We start from the raw sequence: 17,246 nt of genomic DNA, 5'->3' as shown, positions 1-17,246 counted from the left end.
TTTTGTGACCAGATTCGTGTCACGGACGACAGGTGACAAGCTGCTCATCGATGTTAAATCGATCAAAAATATTCAGACATATAAATTTTAAGTGTTGGTACTTTAAAAATTATAGTTTATTTAAATTATCACTAGATGGCGTTATTCTTAATTGTTATAATTAAATATTTTTTATTACATTACCACGTTACATAAAATGCAATTACTCTCAAGTGGCCAAACTTTGAAAATATAATATTTCCATTATGTAATAGTAATATGATCGAAGTATATACGTCGTAAGAAATAACAAAAATTGAGTAAGTAATCACTCAAATCAATGTTATGTGACATACAACGATCGTTTTACAAGGTTAACTATAGGTACCAACTACGCGAAGCAAGCAATGGAACTCTTCCAGTCAGCCATAGTCAGCAAACTTGACCTAGACACTGACCTGTCATAGTAATAACTGCGTGACGGAAACAATTGCTAATGTTGTATATCTTTGTGGTGACGATGCAATTGTGCCAGAAAACCAAAGTGATATCGACAGTGGAATGTAAAGTTTTATTACCACAAGAGATTTTCTTCAATTATTTTCATTATTATGTTATAAGACTTATAGTGTAAATATCGTCAAACAAGGATATATATAACTTGTCATTGCTTTTACAAAACAGAGATAACGATATGTTTAAAACGAGGATATTGGTTTAAAAAACCTACGGATAGCTAAAGAAATTTAACGGGTTTAAAGTCTAAACAATTCAATCGTATTCGTCGTCATGTTCTTTTCACTAATAATTTGTTTAAATTTGGTAAATCTTACTAATATTATAAATGCGATAGTTTAGATGGATGGATGTTTGTTTGAAGGTATCTCAGGAACGGCTCAACGGCTTTTGATGGAATTTAGCATCGATGTAGAATATAGTGTGTAAGAACACATAGACAACTTATTGAGTATTTTTTAAGTCCGCGCGGACGTGTACTTGGCGACAGCTAGTATGTTTATATCACAAATATTTTAAATTAGGAAATGTGCTCAAAGTAATTAAGTATAATAAACTATAACGGTAATAGTATATCTTAAATTAATATTTAATATTGCGGTTAGTTACTTAGTTTATCAGATTCCATTCATATCAAAATAATCAGAGTTGCCAGAGAAATGTGTTATTTAAAATATTATATCACTTGTTCCGGCATCGGTGTTGCCCTCACTAACATTGTTTTTATAAAAGTACTTCCTTATTCATGAAATATTAAAATAGCATTCAATTTTATAATAATTGTAAGTAAAAGTTTTTTTTATTTTAAGGTAAAGGAAGTTCTCAATTTAATTTCAACATATAACTAATCGAAACGATCTTAAATCAATTGTTTACACTCGTTGAGTTTTTCGTAATACTTTTCATAATTATTTTTACCAACTTGTACACATTCGATTGGACTACAATTTTTTAATTGTATGTTTTTTTTCTACAAACATTAAATACTTTTTGTATTTGATGTTTGAGAAAAAAAAGAAAAAAAGACTAAAATTTAATAATAGCGCCATCTAGTTAAAAATAAAAAGAACAATATTTTATTTCCAGGAGATTTATTTGGTTGCTTTTTAAACTTTTTTTAATTTAAATAAATATGAATCACACATTGGAATTTCCAGATGTAAGCCTAATCTTACAAAATACTAAACAGAGCGCGGAGGCTGCTTACGTAACGATTGCGTAAGAGAGAGCGAGACAGATAGTGAGGAAATTAAACCTTTAACTTGTGAAAATTAAATTTGAACTTTGAATACAGGTACTAAGAGTTGAAAGTTCAATGTACCTGAATTTATCGTTATAGAAATCTAGTATATTGGTTAGCACTTCTAACTGTTGAACTTCACCGCACTGAAAGCTGTAGTATTGCCGTCCTTTTCTTTTTCTTTTATAAAATAGAGACAGCACTATGTGCAATATAAGTGGGATACAGTTGAAAAATACACTAACGAAATACAGTTCCTAGATAGTACTAGCAAAAGTAATGCTTTGGGGAGGCTCGAGAAGATTGATACCAAGATTACCTTGTGATAATTGGTAAAATATAATATTTTAATATTTACTTTACTAATAAACAGTTTCTTTACGTTTCCTAGACGCCGTAGAGCTGGATCTGCGGGAGCTACAAGCGATGGACTGGCGGGAAAAGACAGCCGACTTTGGCGATCTCTTGTGTCGGAGGCCAAGACCCAGAGTAAATAAGTAATAAACAGTTTCTTTTGCTTTGCTAAACTCATATTGTATAATACATAATAAAAACATGTACTTACGTATGTATTGTAATTTAATATATCAAGGTAACAACTCATGTACATCATTAGTAGAGTCTTTCACGCCTTAATAACTTTATGTAGTTATCTTTATAATTAATTAATTTAAGAAATATTATACATTAGCTGTCACCCGCGACTCCGTCCGCGTGAATTGAATATAAAACTTAATCAATTCCCGGCAATTACTCTATTTTTTTTGTCACCTTTTACCTTGTCTACCTCCACGAACATTTCAAAACCAAGATAAGATATCCGTTCAGCCGTTCTTGAGTTTTAGCGTAACGAACAGCAATTGATTTATATATATATATATATATATATATATAAAATATTATATATAATATTATATATATAAATCAATTGCTGTTGAATATATACCTGCTGCTGGCTGAATATATACCCTTAAATATATAGATATTTAAGGGTAGGCAAAGGTTATTTTTACTGCCACAATGTAGTCATTTAATTTTACCTTAAATTCTCTTAAGTCTATTAATGTCGTTAGGATCAAAAAGGATTGGAGGGGTCCTCTTTAAATACATGTTAAGCTGTAATTAAAATACGAACTAAGTACTACTCGTTACTATTATAAACCCTTTATTACTAATGAAACTTTAAAAAAACGTTTAGTGGAAAAATCCTTTAACCAATTTTTTTTCTCGCTAATGCAGATTGTTTTATTCTTGTGTTTAAGCGAGTAGAATGGCCACGATTCCATTTGAATCGCAACACAACACACGCAAGGCCGACTCGACTGTAACACCGACACGCAGTCACGTCTTAAGAAAGTGAACATATTTCGTATCACGCTTATGAAATACTATAAGATGATCTATCTCTGTTTTATTTAAAGAATGTTGCCAGCGAAAAACTAGCTGTCGCCCGCGACTCTGTTAACGCGGAATTAGTAAAAAACTTAATTAGTAGCCTATGTGTTCTTTCAGACTAAGTTCTACATCTAGGCCAAATTTCATCGAGATCCATGCAACCTTTCTAGAGATACCTTCTAACAAACAACCATCTTACTAATATTATAAATGCGAATGTTTAAATGGATGGATTTAAACATTCTTCTTAATTTAACACGATTATTTAAAATCATTCTGTCGTAAGTAACAATTCAGGAAAAACACTGCGTCCTTAAATAAATGTGAATAATATCACAATATTCTACTTAACTTATTTATAACATCAGTATTCTTACGCGATGCTAATTTACATCGAGACAACATAGATCTGACTTGATTTAATTTACTTGCCTTGTTATCTGAACATTTCAAATGAAACTTTGTAACATTATTTAACCTTTAAACTTTTCAAATCTTAAAAATATAAATTTATTTTACTTGTGCTTGTAATTTAATATAATTGTGATAAATGTAGGTAGGTTAGTGTAACCTACCGTCCGTATGATTCAAAATAAATCAGTCCCAAACCAACCGCCGTTTCATTAATACGCATACACTACAACTGGCGACGAGGATGATTTTTATGGCGTAAAAAAATATAGTGACCGCGTGGAGAAGCGACTACAGTGGCGAATAAGTGAACGCGTATGTTTATTTCGCGCAAAATTAATTTTGCGAAGCGAATTGTTCGCGGAACCTGCGTGCGATAGCAAAATGTCGGTGGAGAAGGCGGTGGCGTCGGTGTCAGCAAGGCAGCAGGCGGAGGCAGCCGGGAAAGGCGGCCAGGGAGCGGCTCCGGCGCAGGTTGGGACTCAGGCAGGGCCAGGGCCGGCCGGCTGCAGTGGGCAAGAGGCCTGCGCAGTGGCGGCGGCGGGCGGCGGCGTCTGCGTATGCGGTGGGGAAGTGTGGCCGCAGTCTACGTGTGTGGTGCTGGAAGCACACGGGTACTTGGATGTGTTCGGAAGAAGGGCAGGGCCAGGGCCGGCCGGTGGCAGAGGGCGAGGGCCTCGCGCAGCGGCGACGGCGAAGGTACCTCCTGTAGGAGCTGCGGGGAAGAGTATCCTGCAGGCGTCATATGTTTTGTGCGTGTATGTTTAAGTGGTAAACGACGCGAATGATATTAGTGAATGTAAGATTAACTGTTAAGTGTTTTGTATCGTAATGTTTTTGTAGTTGTTAATTTAGTCAAATTGGTAAAGGGCTAGCGATGTGTTTCAGTTTTTTTTTCTTTGTATAAATAATTTCGAAGATAATGTAAATTGTGAAAAAGAGTTTTAAAATTGCAACGTCCATTTTGTAGTTTTTCAAATCATGACAAAGCATAATGCAATTAAGCGCAGCACGAGTGCGAGCGAGACAGCTGCAATGCTGTTACCGCGAGTAAGAGCGGGACAGACGCGCCGCTGCATTGTTATGATGACGTGTTTAGTAACGTATCTTAAAAAATTGTAACTAAATGAAATTTTATTATGCAAAGTAAGTTTTTGATTCAGTGTAATTTAATTCTAGGAATGTCAAAGATTGAGTTTGATTGAATTTATAATAATTTTGTAAGAAAACATCGCTGATTAATTTTTGTATGACGCCCGAATGTTGCAGTTAGTTTGTGAATTTAGCCAATGTTAATTCCGAGTCATAAGCGGAAAGTGTTCGTAGTTTATACTGTAATAGTGAATGTTGTCTGTGTAATGTAGGATGTGTTTCCTAACATGTTTTTTTTGTGTTTAACCGTTTAGGGATAATGGTAATAGGTGTTGTGTTGCTATCGTTCGCCGCGAGCTAGGTGGTGGGCGAAGCGGGCAGCGGGACGCGTGGGGCTGCAGCGGCGTGAGCGCAGGCAGCTGCGTCACGCGGGTAGCCACCGGTATCGCGGTATGGCAGAAGCCATATTGGTGCACGTGGGAGCGTGGACGGTGTCACTGCCGAGGAGGAGGTGGGGCACAGTGCTACTGCCGAGGAGTAGGCGGAGCGGGCCGGGCGCACTGACTAGTCACTTGTACTGTTAAAGGTCGGACAAGTGGCTGTAGGGTCTGGGCGTACTGGCGTAGCTGAATTGGTGCGCGTGGGAGTGTTCGTGATGTCACTGCCGAGGACGAGGTATGACATGGTGCCACTGTCGAGGAGGTGGCGGAGCGCATAGGCCGGGCGCACTGACTGGTCACTTGTACTGTTAAAGGTCGGACAAGTGGCTGGAGGGTCTGGGCGTACTAGCGTGGCTGAATTAGTAAACGTGGGAGCGTTCGTGGTGTCACTGCCGAGGAGGAGGTAGGACACGGTGCTACTGCCGAAGAGGTGGCGGAGCACATTGGTCGTGCGCACTGACTGGTCACTTGTACGGTTAAAGTGCGGACAAGTGGCTAGGGGTCTGGGCTTACTAGTGTGGTTGTTTGTTGCACGTGTAGTGTGCGTGGTGTCACTGCTGAGGTGGAGGCAGGACACGGTATGTCACCGTCGTAGGGTGGACGAGTGACAGGAGAGACCAGGCGAACTGGCAAGGTTGCTTGTTGGTTTGTAGGAGGGACAGGTGACTGGGGGTCCGGGCGCACTGGCGCTGTCGTTCGTGTCGTCGGCAGGCTGATAGATGACTGGGGGTCCAGGCGCACTGGCGCAGTCACTCGTGATGTTAAAAAGGTTGGACGTGGAGTCCAGGCTAGGTCGTCGAAATTTTTAGGTAAAATTTTGTAATTTTTTTTGGTTTTGATAGCAGTTTAATTATTTTAGTCAATTTTAGCAAGGTTTGTCTCTTGGTGATTTAAGTTTAAAAATTGTACTTTTTGTATTTGTTGATGTACCTGGAGTTTTATAGGGAAGTTAGAAAAGTTTACCAGAATGTCCATTTTTAGAATTTATCTGCAACATTGTAATTGTTGTGCACTATAGTGACTTGGTCTTGTGCTACAGTGTGAGTTTATGTCTAATTGATAAAGGGGTATGGAGTTTAGCTAATTATACTTTGTTTGTTTAAATTGCTGTAATTTCTTAGGTGTAGTGTAACAAAAATGTTTTTTATTGGTTAAAAGATTTTTCGTGTATACTGGTATTATATTGTTGTTTACTGAGGTTTAGAATTACTAAGAAAGAAATGTTTAATTCTTTGCATTTGAGAAAGTAAAAGGTTTTCGTACATATTTAAATAATGTTTTAAAAATAGTATAAAGTATAATAAGTTTGTGTGTTTATAGGTTGAGAATCAGTAAGTAATTTTTTGTTGATGATTCGAGTATAATGTTACTGTGTTAATTTTGATTATTGAGTTGAGATTTGTTTTGTTAAAATTGTAATTGCTTAGTTTTTTTAAAAAATTATGAGTTCATTAGTTTTCCTCTAGATTTTATTGTTACATTTGTATGTCAACTTTCCTGTCTTTTTTTTTGTAGAAGGGAAGTGTTGATGTGGAATGTGTATTTATTGAAATTCTTTTAAGGGGGAGACTGTAATATATTGTGATAAATGTAGGTAGGTTAGTGTAACCTACCGTCCGTATGATTCAAAATAAATCAGTCCCAAACCAACCGCCGTTTCATTAATACGCATACACTACAGTTTTTGACAACGTTTCTTTTTTTATTCTTCTTATTTCTCAAAAGAGAATATTCTGTTTACTTTGTTCTTTTATTTACAGTTGTAATTTAAAAAAAAGATCTAGAATTTAATTGTGTACGCGTTAAGGTTTTTATTATTAAAAACGAGACCATAGAATCCAATAAGATAAATGCATGTTTTTTTTAAAAAAAGTAGACATCAAGGAGGTGAGCCGACCTACTATTCAATCAACATTTTTTAAATCATGTCTAGGTCGAGAACTCCAGCACTTTCGAGATACAAATTATTACGTATACATGATAAATTTCATCTTGTCTTACGTTATTAGCATGTCGTAGTTCGTCAGCTTCCCTGTAACATGCAGTCACTTCCTACACACTGCCACAGACAAATAATCACAAATAACACTCGCGCACTCGGATTATTATAAATTAAAAAAATAATAATTACGAACTTTCTAATTTAAGCGCGTGTTTTACCGCCGGTAATTACGTGTTATCCGGCGGGCGGTCGAGCACAGACTGGCTGCTTTTAGGTTTCGCTTACGTTGTCCGTTTTTTTTTCTTACCGGCCAGTGCATTAGTGATGTTCCAACCTTGGTGATATCGATTAATTAGATCGACGTCATTGGACGTGATTGTACATTAATTACGACTAGATCTTGACTTTGGAGTGCTTGTGATTTTTACTACATTATGAAAGTAGATTTTTTTTAATAAAGTGTTCGATACATTTAAAGATTCCGTCATTAGCTCAAACAAGTCTTCACTCTCGGGGCTCGAGCCTACCCTAAAGTTAGGAATCAACCACAGGTGCATGTTTTTCACCGTAACATTGTAAAAAAGTAAGTGTATAGGAAATTCGATACACACTGTAGTATGCGGCGGGTTTTGCTAGAGCTATAAACTATAAGTTTGTTGCTTGACTACTACGTCAGCAAGGCGTTGTTTATCGATAGTTAAGACATCACTAGTCTAACGAGTGGCCGATTCGATGTGTTAATCGTGACGTAAGTGGTTTCGGCAACTGGCCACCAACATATTTATCCATTAAATAAAACGTGAGCCAAGCCTTCTGAGAATATTCTTTGCTATTGTCTTTTATATGAGAACTTTTTAATGATATAATGTTCATATAATTTCACAAGGGAAATTGTAATCAATTTTACACTTACAACGGCAAGAAATTGAGTAAATTCCTAAAACTTACGAATTAGATCACACGACATGAACAAAGTTCTTTGGGATATTTATTAAAAACTAAAGTAGGTATATATTATACTTAGTTTTTTTTTTATATTTTAAAATAAAATTAAAATCAGTTATATAAACCTTTGTTATTTTGATAGAAAAGCTTTTTATTCATAAATTTTATTTCACATTAATATATAATATTATAATAGAAAAATATTTACAAGGATCTTTTAGCCCCTTCAGAAAAGGATGGTTCGTGCTCGTCTCGATATTCAAAAAGGAATGTGACGTATTTGTTAACGTCAATGTGACGTCATAACAGGCTTCACCACACAACCAATTAAAGCTCGTAATGTAATATATCGGCATAAATAAAAATATTATTTATATAGATCCTACGTCAAACACTTTTGTGAACAACTGTCTGTCGCCAGCGACTCCGTCCGCGCGGAATTAAAGAAAAACTTTTTGTCACAGCGTAATGTTATATAGCCTAAAGCCTTCCTCTATAAATGGACTATCCAACAAAAAAAGAATTTTTCAAATCGGACAAGTAGTTCCTGAGATTAGCGCGTTTAAACAAACTCTTGCGCTTTATAATATTAGTATAGACATGTTTTGAACGAATCATATTATATGAACGTAACCTGATATCATCAGCTCACTATATGTCTCGAAGCCTACACTAAGTGTACTGTGACTAGTGACTTGGCCATCAACCACGCTAACGCAAAAGAATACTGAAAAAGCCAATTTCCTTTGCCTAGTTCCATATTTAAAAATTAATATTTCTTTTCTTATTAGAAATCTTGGTATAGTCAGTCAGTATTGTTTTTAGCCAAGAGCGTCGGTGGCTCAGGGGATAAGCACTCGACTTGCAATCTGCAGGTCCTGGGTTCGAATCCCGCCATGTACCAATGTGTTTTTCGATTTCCGATTTACATATGTTCATTTATCCGACGTTCTTACGGCGAAGGAAAACATCGTGATGCAACCTGCACATATCTGAGAAGAAATTCAAAGATATGTGTGAAGTCAACCAACCCGCATTTGGCCAGCGTGGTTGACTATGGCCTAATCACCCTTAACTTAGGGTAGGCTCCGAGCCCCTCGGTGGGGACGTATAGTGAGTGAGCTGATAATGATGATTGTTTTTAGTCGTATCGCGAGCAAAGTCGCGTTTATAACCTAATAATAGATACATAAAATTTAAATTATTTACCTGTAAGTGCAACGCAAACGTCACGTAAGTACTTTATTTATCCTTCATACAATAGATTGTATTTAAAACAAATTCACACAATACATTGTTTGAACGAATAGTGACTTAATGCAATGCAATAAACTGTATTCATATTACTAGCTGTAGCCCGCGATTCCGTACGAGAAATTAAAAAAAAATCCAGCTTGATACCTTCACGCGTTTTTGAGAAAAAGTGTCTTGACAGACAGACGGACGGACAACAAAGTGATCCTATTAGGTAGTCTTTCCCAAAGTGGACGATAACGTCCCCTTGTGGGCGCTGCAGGTCTCAAGGGTAAGAGACCCAGAAAGAAAATAGGGGCGTTCTGTAGAAGCCTGGGGGGTGATTTGTAATTTTATTTAGCTAGGAGGCCTCTTAGACAACGAGTGCATGAGCTCTCGACTCTTAACAACAACTTGTGAACCTCAACTAATATGAATTAAAAGATTGCTTAAACTCTAATATGGGGGCGCTAAAAATATATTTATTCTCAAAGTGGGCAATAGACAAAATAAGTTTGAGAACCACTGCTATACGGGTTCCATTTTTCCTATGAGGTCCGGACCCCTAAAAACTTAATAAGTAATGTGTTCTTCCAGACTATGTATCTTCATTTATGCCAAACAGCGAGACACTTTCTAACAAACATAAATCCATACATCCAAACTTACGCATTTATAATGTTAGTATCATATTTACGACTACATTTCATTCTTAACTCGTTAATTTCCCGCGTTATTACATTCTATTTGTTTTATCTTTTTTTTTTACAAAAAAAAGGAAAAGGTGTTAGTGGCCAGTATGCCACCTCTTTGGCTGAACTCCTTGTCTACCAAAGAGATGAGATATAATTCTTTACTCAACACTAATAAGAAAATGTTACTGAATACGTCTTCCTTTAAAAATATATATGTTTATTAGATTTCTTTAAAGAATGTTTGAATATTTTTTTTTAAATTAGTTTTTTAATACTTGAATACAGGAAAATTGTATAATTTTTGACGTCTAACAGTTTTTATTAATAAACTTGTTTCGTTTAAATTAATTTATTTTGATACTTTAGTAATAATTAAAATAGAAATAAAAAATAAGCCCCATTTTATATTTGAAAGGGAATTCCCCAAAGTGTTGACCTCTCATCGGCTCCTCATATTGTAAACCTGTTTGGAATGAGATCGAAGGAATCGACGTAATTCAGGCTGATTAATAGACATTATAAAGATTTAAAATAAATTCAAAAGATATGTGTGAAGTCACGCAGACTGCCAGCGGGGTAGACTATGACCTAGTCATCAACATAGCGTAGGTTCTGAGCCCCTCAGTGTGGATGTATATTTTGGTAGCGACAACTAATATTCAATTGATGTAGGATCAAGCGGCTTCTATTAAAAATAATAATTATGATGAAGCATCTAGTTTTTAGTTTTTACGTTGTTTCCATGTAAATTTGTTTTATAAAGACCGAAGATTTTTATGCTAAAAAAAGATGAGCAAAAGTACATAATTACGGAAATAAAAAATGTACATTTATTAGAAAACATACTTTAACATCATTGAAATACGGTTAATTTTCCAATAGCAGTTGTATAAAAAACCTTTCAAGTTATTGACGTCATATTTGTGAGGGCAAAAAATACTTATGCCGTTTGCGATGACGTTTTTGTAATGCTCTCAGTATATTGAACCTTGAATCAGAAGTTGATCTTAATAAGAAAAACATGACCCATACACTCTTGTTCATTCATCAACATATATATTACGACAATGTATTGACAAAATTCCATATTTAAATAACCTAACCTCAAATTTTAAAAATCAAAAAACCTGACTGACACACTGTTAGAAACACTAATAAACAGATAAATAGATATACAGAAATAGCAAATTTTCTTTGCTAAATTATTCCATCTCCGAATATTCATATTTCTTTTCATATTTGAAATCTTTTATGGCATTTTTAGTGTGGTTACAGATAAAACAAATTAGTAATAGCACGTAGATAAAATAGCGCCATCTATTATCCGTGTTATTAAACAAAGTTTTTTTTTTACTATAAACAAAATAAGCTATAAAATATGTCACACATTTTATACAAAGATATAATAAAAAAAACATTGAAGTGAAAATATGACAATAAAAAAAATCTGTGACCTTGAATATTTGAACTCGACCTTTTTACATTTTTTTTTAATTTCATTTGTCGATGTAAACTAAAGTTTCTCTTACTTATTGTCAATTAAATAAAAATCAACGAGATCAACACACTTCTTATACTGTCTTAAACATGCAAGTAATATAAATTGTACGTAAAAACCCATGCAAAGAAAGTAACTCAATGGAAAATTCCCGAAGCGAGGCTTAATTCAGTTTTATGTCTACATTACTACAAAACTAGTAATAATATTATATAAATAGTTTTATATTGATATGTTAAAATAAATGTAAAATTATCTTACTTCTTACTAATATTATAAATGCGAATAATTAATTACTTTTTAAAAAGGTTCATCCAAAACGGAACCGCACAAATAGAACACAGTCTGGAAGAACACATAGACTACTTATTAAGTATTTTTTTATTCCACACAGACGGAGACGGGCGACATTTACATGTGAATAAAAGCCGACGAAAATCCCGTACGAGTTTTTTTTATAAGAAAAGTGGGCAAACTAGCCACGGGAACACCCAGGCATCATAGGCGCCGATGGATGTACGCAATAGACGCACTACCGTGGAAAGTCAGCGATCAGGTCTGTGTTGTCCGATGACGTTTTTCGACATAATGATTCCTGTACAGATTACAAACGGTTGGCAACACTGTGCTATTTTTTTTAATTCTACGATTTTTTTAATTCCGCGCGAACAAAGTCGTGTGCCAAAACTAAAATCTTATCTCACTAATATTATAAATGCGAATGTTTGAATGGATGTGGATGAAGGTATCCCAAAACGGTTGCGCTAAAATTTGGCATAGACGTAGAATATAGCCTGGAAGAATACGTAGGCTACTCATTAAGTTCTTTTTAATAACACACGGACGGAGTCGCGGGCGACAGCCAGTATTATGAATACGAATGTTCTGATGGATGGATGTTTGGTTGAAGGTTTCTCCAGAACAGTTACATCTTGCTTCTTGCATCTTGCTTAAATTAGGCATAATTGTATAACATAGTCAGGAAGAAGAAATAGGCTACTAATTAAGTTTTTTTTTAATTCCGCGAAGATAAAATTCGCATGCAACATCTAAAATAAACATCAAATGGGAATAAATTCTGCGTTCTGTGTTCGTTTCGCTTTCGCATGCGAACCACAAGAGTCGGTAGTAATCTGATATCGACGTAACCGGACAAGCATCGCCATATTGCGACATCTCTATAATTATGCACAGTGTAATATTTAGAGAGTGCACGTAATATACTCTCAATTCTCTTTACATAACTACATAATGAAGATATGGAGTACATCGTTATGGTATATAATTTTAGTTAATTGTTCGAAGTAAAATGTTTAACTAACTTGAATTAGATGGAAGTTAACCACAAAGGTTTTGTTGGTAATATTTTATTTAAATAATTCTACTATTTATGTCGAGTTATGTTATGTTTTACAGTTTTTGTTTAATACTCTATACAAAAATGTTTTATCTCTCTCACTCCTTAGAAAAAAAACAGAGATAACAACATTATTTTATATCTTACTAATATAAATGCGAATATTAAGAAGTGTGTTTGTTTGAATATATCTCCAGAACAGCTCAATGGATCTTTATGAAATTTGGCACAGACGTAGAACATAGTCTAATTATCTTTATTTTAATTTCCGCGCGGACGGAGTCGCGGGCGACAGCTAGTATTTTATATAGAGAGTGGACAGCAAAATCCTGTTTTGTTCGGAAGACATCTAATAGAATAAATAATGCTATTCAGCGACATCTCGTGGAGTTTTTGGATACTAGTTATTATTATTAAGTCGCAATAAAGGTCGATTTCCACTGACGAAATATCCATAAAAAAACATAAGTAATATTTTTTAAGTTTCGACATCAAAACCGTCTGTAGATAATTCAGTGACATTCAGAACAGTGGTAGAGCCCGCTTTAACATCTTCCCACGAATTGGCTCGGCTCACCCGGTGAAATACCACGACCACACAGAAGACAGGCGCGAAGTGGAAGCAATTTCGCGTTTCGTCTGATGAGTGTGCGTCCCGGAGGCCTAATTAAGTCCTCTTTCCCTTCCCACCCATTTTCTTATAAGGAAAGGATGCGAAGTGGAAGTGGACTTTCCGGATGAGAGGATGCATGGAAAGGGAAGATATTTTCTTTCTGTGCATCATCTCCACCGTCTATTAAACGTAGGCAACGCATATGCAATTGTGTATGTCTATGGGCAACAGTCACTTCGCTATATCAGCGATTTCAGGTGGCCGCTCGCTCGTTTGCCACCTTTTGATATAAAAAAAAATTCACAAACTGACTATGCGGTAATTGTTCCGGAACTAATTGTTAGTCTATTAATTCTAAAATCATTTGCAAAGTTATCCGAGTTCTTAATAATTAATTATCATATCGTTTTAAAATAGATTTAAAGTCGTCGCAGTCGTTAGATACACGTAAAATGGCACGTATTCGTTAAGTATTAGTAATTAGATTATGTAATAAATTTTTACATAGTTTTATCAAGCAAAAAGGTACTTTAATGTATTTATCATCGCTACCCAAGATTTTTTTTTTCATCACTAGCTTTCGCCCGCGACTCTATTCGGGAGAAATTAAAAAATAACCTAAATAAGTAGCCTATGTTTTCCTCCAAGACTATCTTCTACATCTGTGCCAAAATTCATCATGATCCGAGATGAGCGATTCCGGAGATAGGTATCTAGTCTGTTAGGTGGTCCTAACAAACATCCATCCATCCAAACTTTCGCATTTATAATATTAGTAAGATTACTTTGGTCGCAAACTAGCAAGCGGCCACGAATTTCGTAGAAATATCTAAGCTAACGTTGCCCATAGACATTCTCAATTGCAGATGAGTTGCATACCTTTAATTCACGGAGGAGTGGACGCACCGAAAGGGAATATTTCTCCTTCATATGCGTCCACTCCTCAATCAAACTTGCCATCCTTTCCTTATAAAAAAAATGTGGGAAGATAAAGACTAAAATTAGGCAACAGATTTATCAAGAGAATAAAATTAAGTTAAAAATAACTTTGAGGTTTTGATGAACCAAGTTTATAGGAAAAATGCTTATATTAATTCTGTTATAAATCATATAAATATGAAGCTATTAAATATTGAAAGAGCGTAAACCGAAACATAAGAAAAACTACGAGATCAAAGTCCAAGCAAACAGGTTATAGACAAGGACGCTACGACTTGTCTTAGTATGTTTAGGGGTCCATAACTATACTCGATTTATTGATAAATTAATACCGTGGGTCCGCGGATTTTCTTCATTTATTTTATACTAGAATTAAAAAAACACACAATTAGTAGGCTATGTAGCTATGCTATGTGTGCTTCCAGAATATGATCTATATGTGCGCCAAATTTCATCGAGATCCTTCCAGCCGTTCTAGAGATACCTTCAAACAAACATACATCCATCCAAACATCTAAACATTCGCATATATATAAGTAAGATCAATACTCTACGGTGGGTTCTCGTGTTTTTTTTTTGTTTATATTCCAGATTAAACATAATTTATACAGATTTATTTGAAATTAAAATGCGTTTAAATATAGCTTTAGAAAAAGTAACAAATGAACGTTACCAATTTACCCAAGAAGTTGTTATATTTTGAATTTTCATCTCATAAAATTTGTGTAGTGATTTTATGAACCGATTTCTATGTCACTAAATTCCTAATTTAATTATAATTAAAAGATTGTATTCGAAAATTATTTTAGTAATTACTTAAATAAGTTTAAACAATAAATACGGTTTAGAAAAACACGATTTAGCGACGTCAAACAACATAGAGTAAGCACACAACTCATAAATAATATAGAAATAAATTCCCAGTAATAATACGGAACCTTATTATTATATCTAATTGCTGGAATTGTTAATTATTGAGTTATACTGATTCTCGTCAAAGTGTTCTCCTCTTACTTAACCTTCGTATGAACGTAAAAATTCCATAGATATCAAACGAAGACTCAATAGACTCATAAACAGGGTTGCCGATTTTTAATAAAAAAAAAAGCACCGGTTAAAAAACAATATTAGTTTATTAAATAACCAAAAATCTGACTGACTGCATGACATACGAATCGAAAGGAAAATATCGTGATGCAATCTACACATAAACTGATATATAAACACTCACGTATATACGTCCGGTGGCGGCACCGTCCGGTGGCGGCACCGACTAGTTATATACGTGAGTGTTTAGCCGTGTTTATATATCAGTTTAGTATAATGTCTCACGAAAGTTTGAATAATTTAACAACCTACACATGTCGGCGAAGAAATTCAAAGATATGTGTGAAAACAACCCGCATTGGCCAACGTTGACTATGGCCTAGTCACTCCTAACTTGGGTAGACTCCGAGCCCACCAATTAGGACATATTAGCAACGATGACACTCGTTTATTACTCTGTCGTAGACTTATGAGGTCACAATGGAATTGAAATATATAAAAAAGTCATTCGGGTTAAAAAAGACGATCGGTGGCTCGTAAACTTTTGATGTTAAGTTAAAACCATAGTGCGATATGTTCACTTTGAAGAAGTGACAGCCCTAACTATGATTATACTAAGCCACAGTTTTTATACAAAAAGACGACAGTTCACACCTTTGACCCAATATACACAGATTTCCTCAATATAATATATTGTTTTCTTTTTATAATGTATAGAAAAAAAGATTATTGCTTAGACTGTACTGCAATTAATCAGTTGGCAGTAAATATCTAAAAATGCATATTCTTTTCAAAACTAACCTCAAAACATTTAAACGTCAAATTCCATACATGGCGTCCATTACAATATGTCAAAGGTAAAATAGATTGAAATAGTCTTAAATGTTTTTTCGCAAAAATTTTGATATCTACGAGTTTTAGTTCTGTACTTCTTATTCTTTATTATTGTTGTTTCATAAAAAAATCATAGACAATTATAAGATTAGCACAGTTCACGGGTTGCCGCCATTTTGACGTAATTACGTTGGACGTGTGACGCCATAGCTCACGATTGATTATTATCCAACTGATGGAATTGTTAACACATGGTTTCATCCATCGTAAATAATTATTTCTTTACGTGAAATATAAGCTTTGTCATAAACATCTTACTAATATTATAAATGCGAATGTTTAGATGGATTTTTTTAATAGGTATCACCGGAATGGCTCAACAGATTTTGATGAAATTTGGTATAGATGTAGAACATAGTATGGAAGAACACATAGGCTACTAATTAATTTTATTAAATACCGCGTGGACGGTCTCAACAAATTAACACTGAAATCGTCTAACATTAGACATGATTTTATCGTTGAATGGAATGTCACTTTTTGAGGAAAAAAAGAAATCTCTCTTTTCTTACTAAATTATTTAATTTTAGAAATTATAAAATGGCCATCAAAATATATTAAATGGTCACAAATGGCTTTCAAGGTATAAGAATTTTAAATCCATTGGTGATGCATTTTAATTATTTTTATTAGTAATGAAACCTTCCAAAAGACTTGTCTAATTTTAGTACCATTTTAGTGGACATTTAGTTGTTTGGCCGGTATTATGCAAAGTATTTAAACTGGTTTTGATAATATTTGTCGTTTCCTGATATTTGTCTATAGTAAGACTCAAGGACATTTTATGTGGACGGAAATATTTCTCTGAGATATTCGTTTCAATTGATATAAAAAAATCAACTTATAATGCAAAATCTGTTTAAATATGCGTCATACATGTTACGTTTTGCAAAATATAAATAATGCATAGACAAACCGAGCAAGCGGCGACTTGTATAAACTAAAACAGCGAAGTGAAAATAACCCCTAGACATCTGCATTTGCAGATGCGTTGTCTACGATTAATCCAC

General features: G+C 34.7%; 1 protein-coding gene across 2 annotated transcripts in view; it reads right to left on the bottom strand.

Annotated features, from left to right (window-relative positions):
* snu (ABC-type transporter snustorr) overlaps window positions 1–17,246 on the bottom strand; it is a 65,425-nt gene that overhangs the window by 33,180 nt on the left and 14,999 nt on the right. The window contains exon 1 of one of the 2 annotated variants that reach the window (XM_013310118.1): window positions 7,075–7,284. The exons of the other annotated variant lie outside the window; for it this stretch is intronic. Coding sequence (XP_013165572.1) covers window positions 7,075–7,085 — 11 coding nt within the window. The 5' untranslated portion in view covers window positions 7,086–7,284. Of the gene's footprint in view, window positions 1–7,074; window positions 7,285–17,246 lie in introns of those variants that run through there. 2 annotated transcript variants of the gene reach the window in all.

This window comes from Papilio xuthus, unplaced genomic scaffold, assembly GCF_000836235.2.
Source record: "Papilio xuthus unplaced genomic scaffold, Pxut_1.1 DF827756.1, whole genome shotgun sequence".
Lineage (NCBI taxonomy): Eukaryota > Metazoa > Arthropoda > Insecta > Lepidoptera > Papilionidae > Papilio > Papilio xuthus.
The sequence above is the reverse complement of the archived record's forward strand: the minus strand, read 5'-3'. Positions and strand labels throughout refer to the sequence as shown.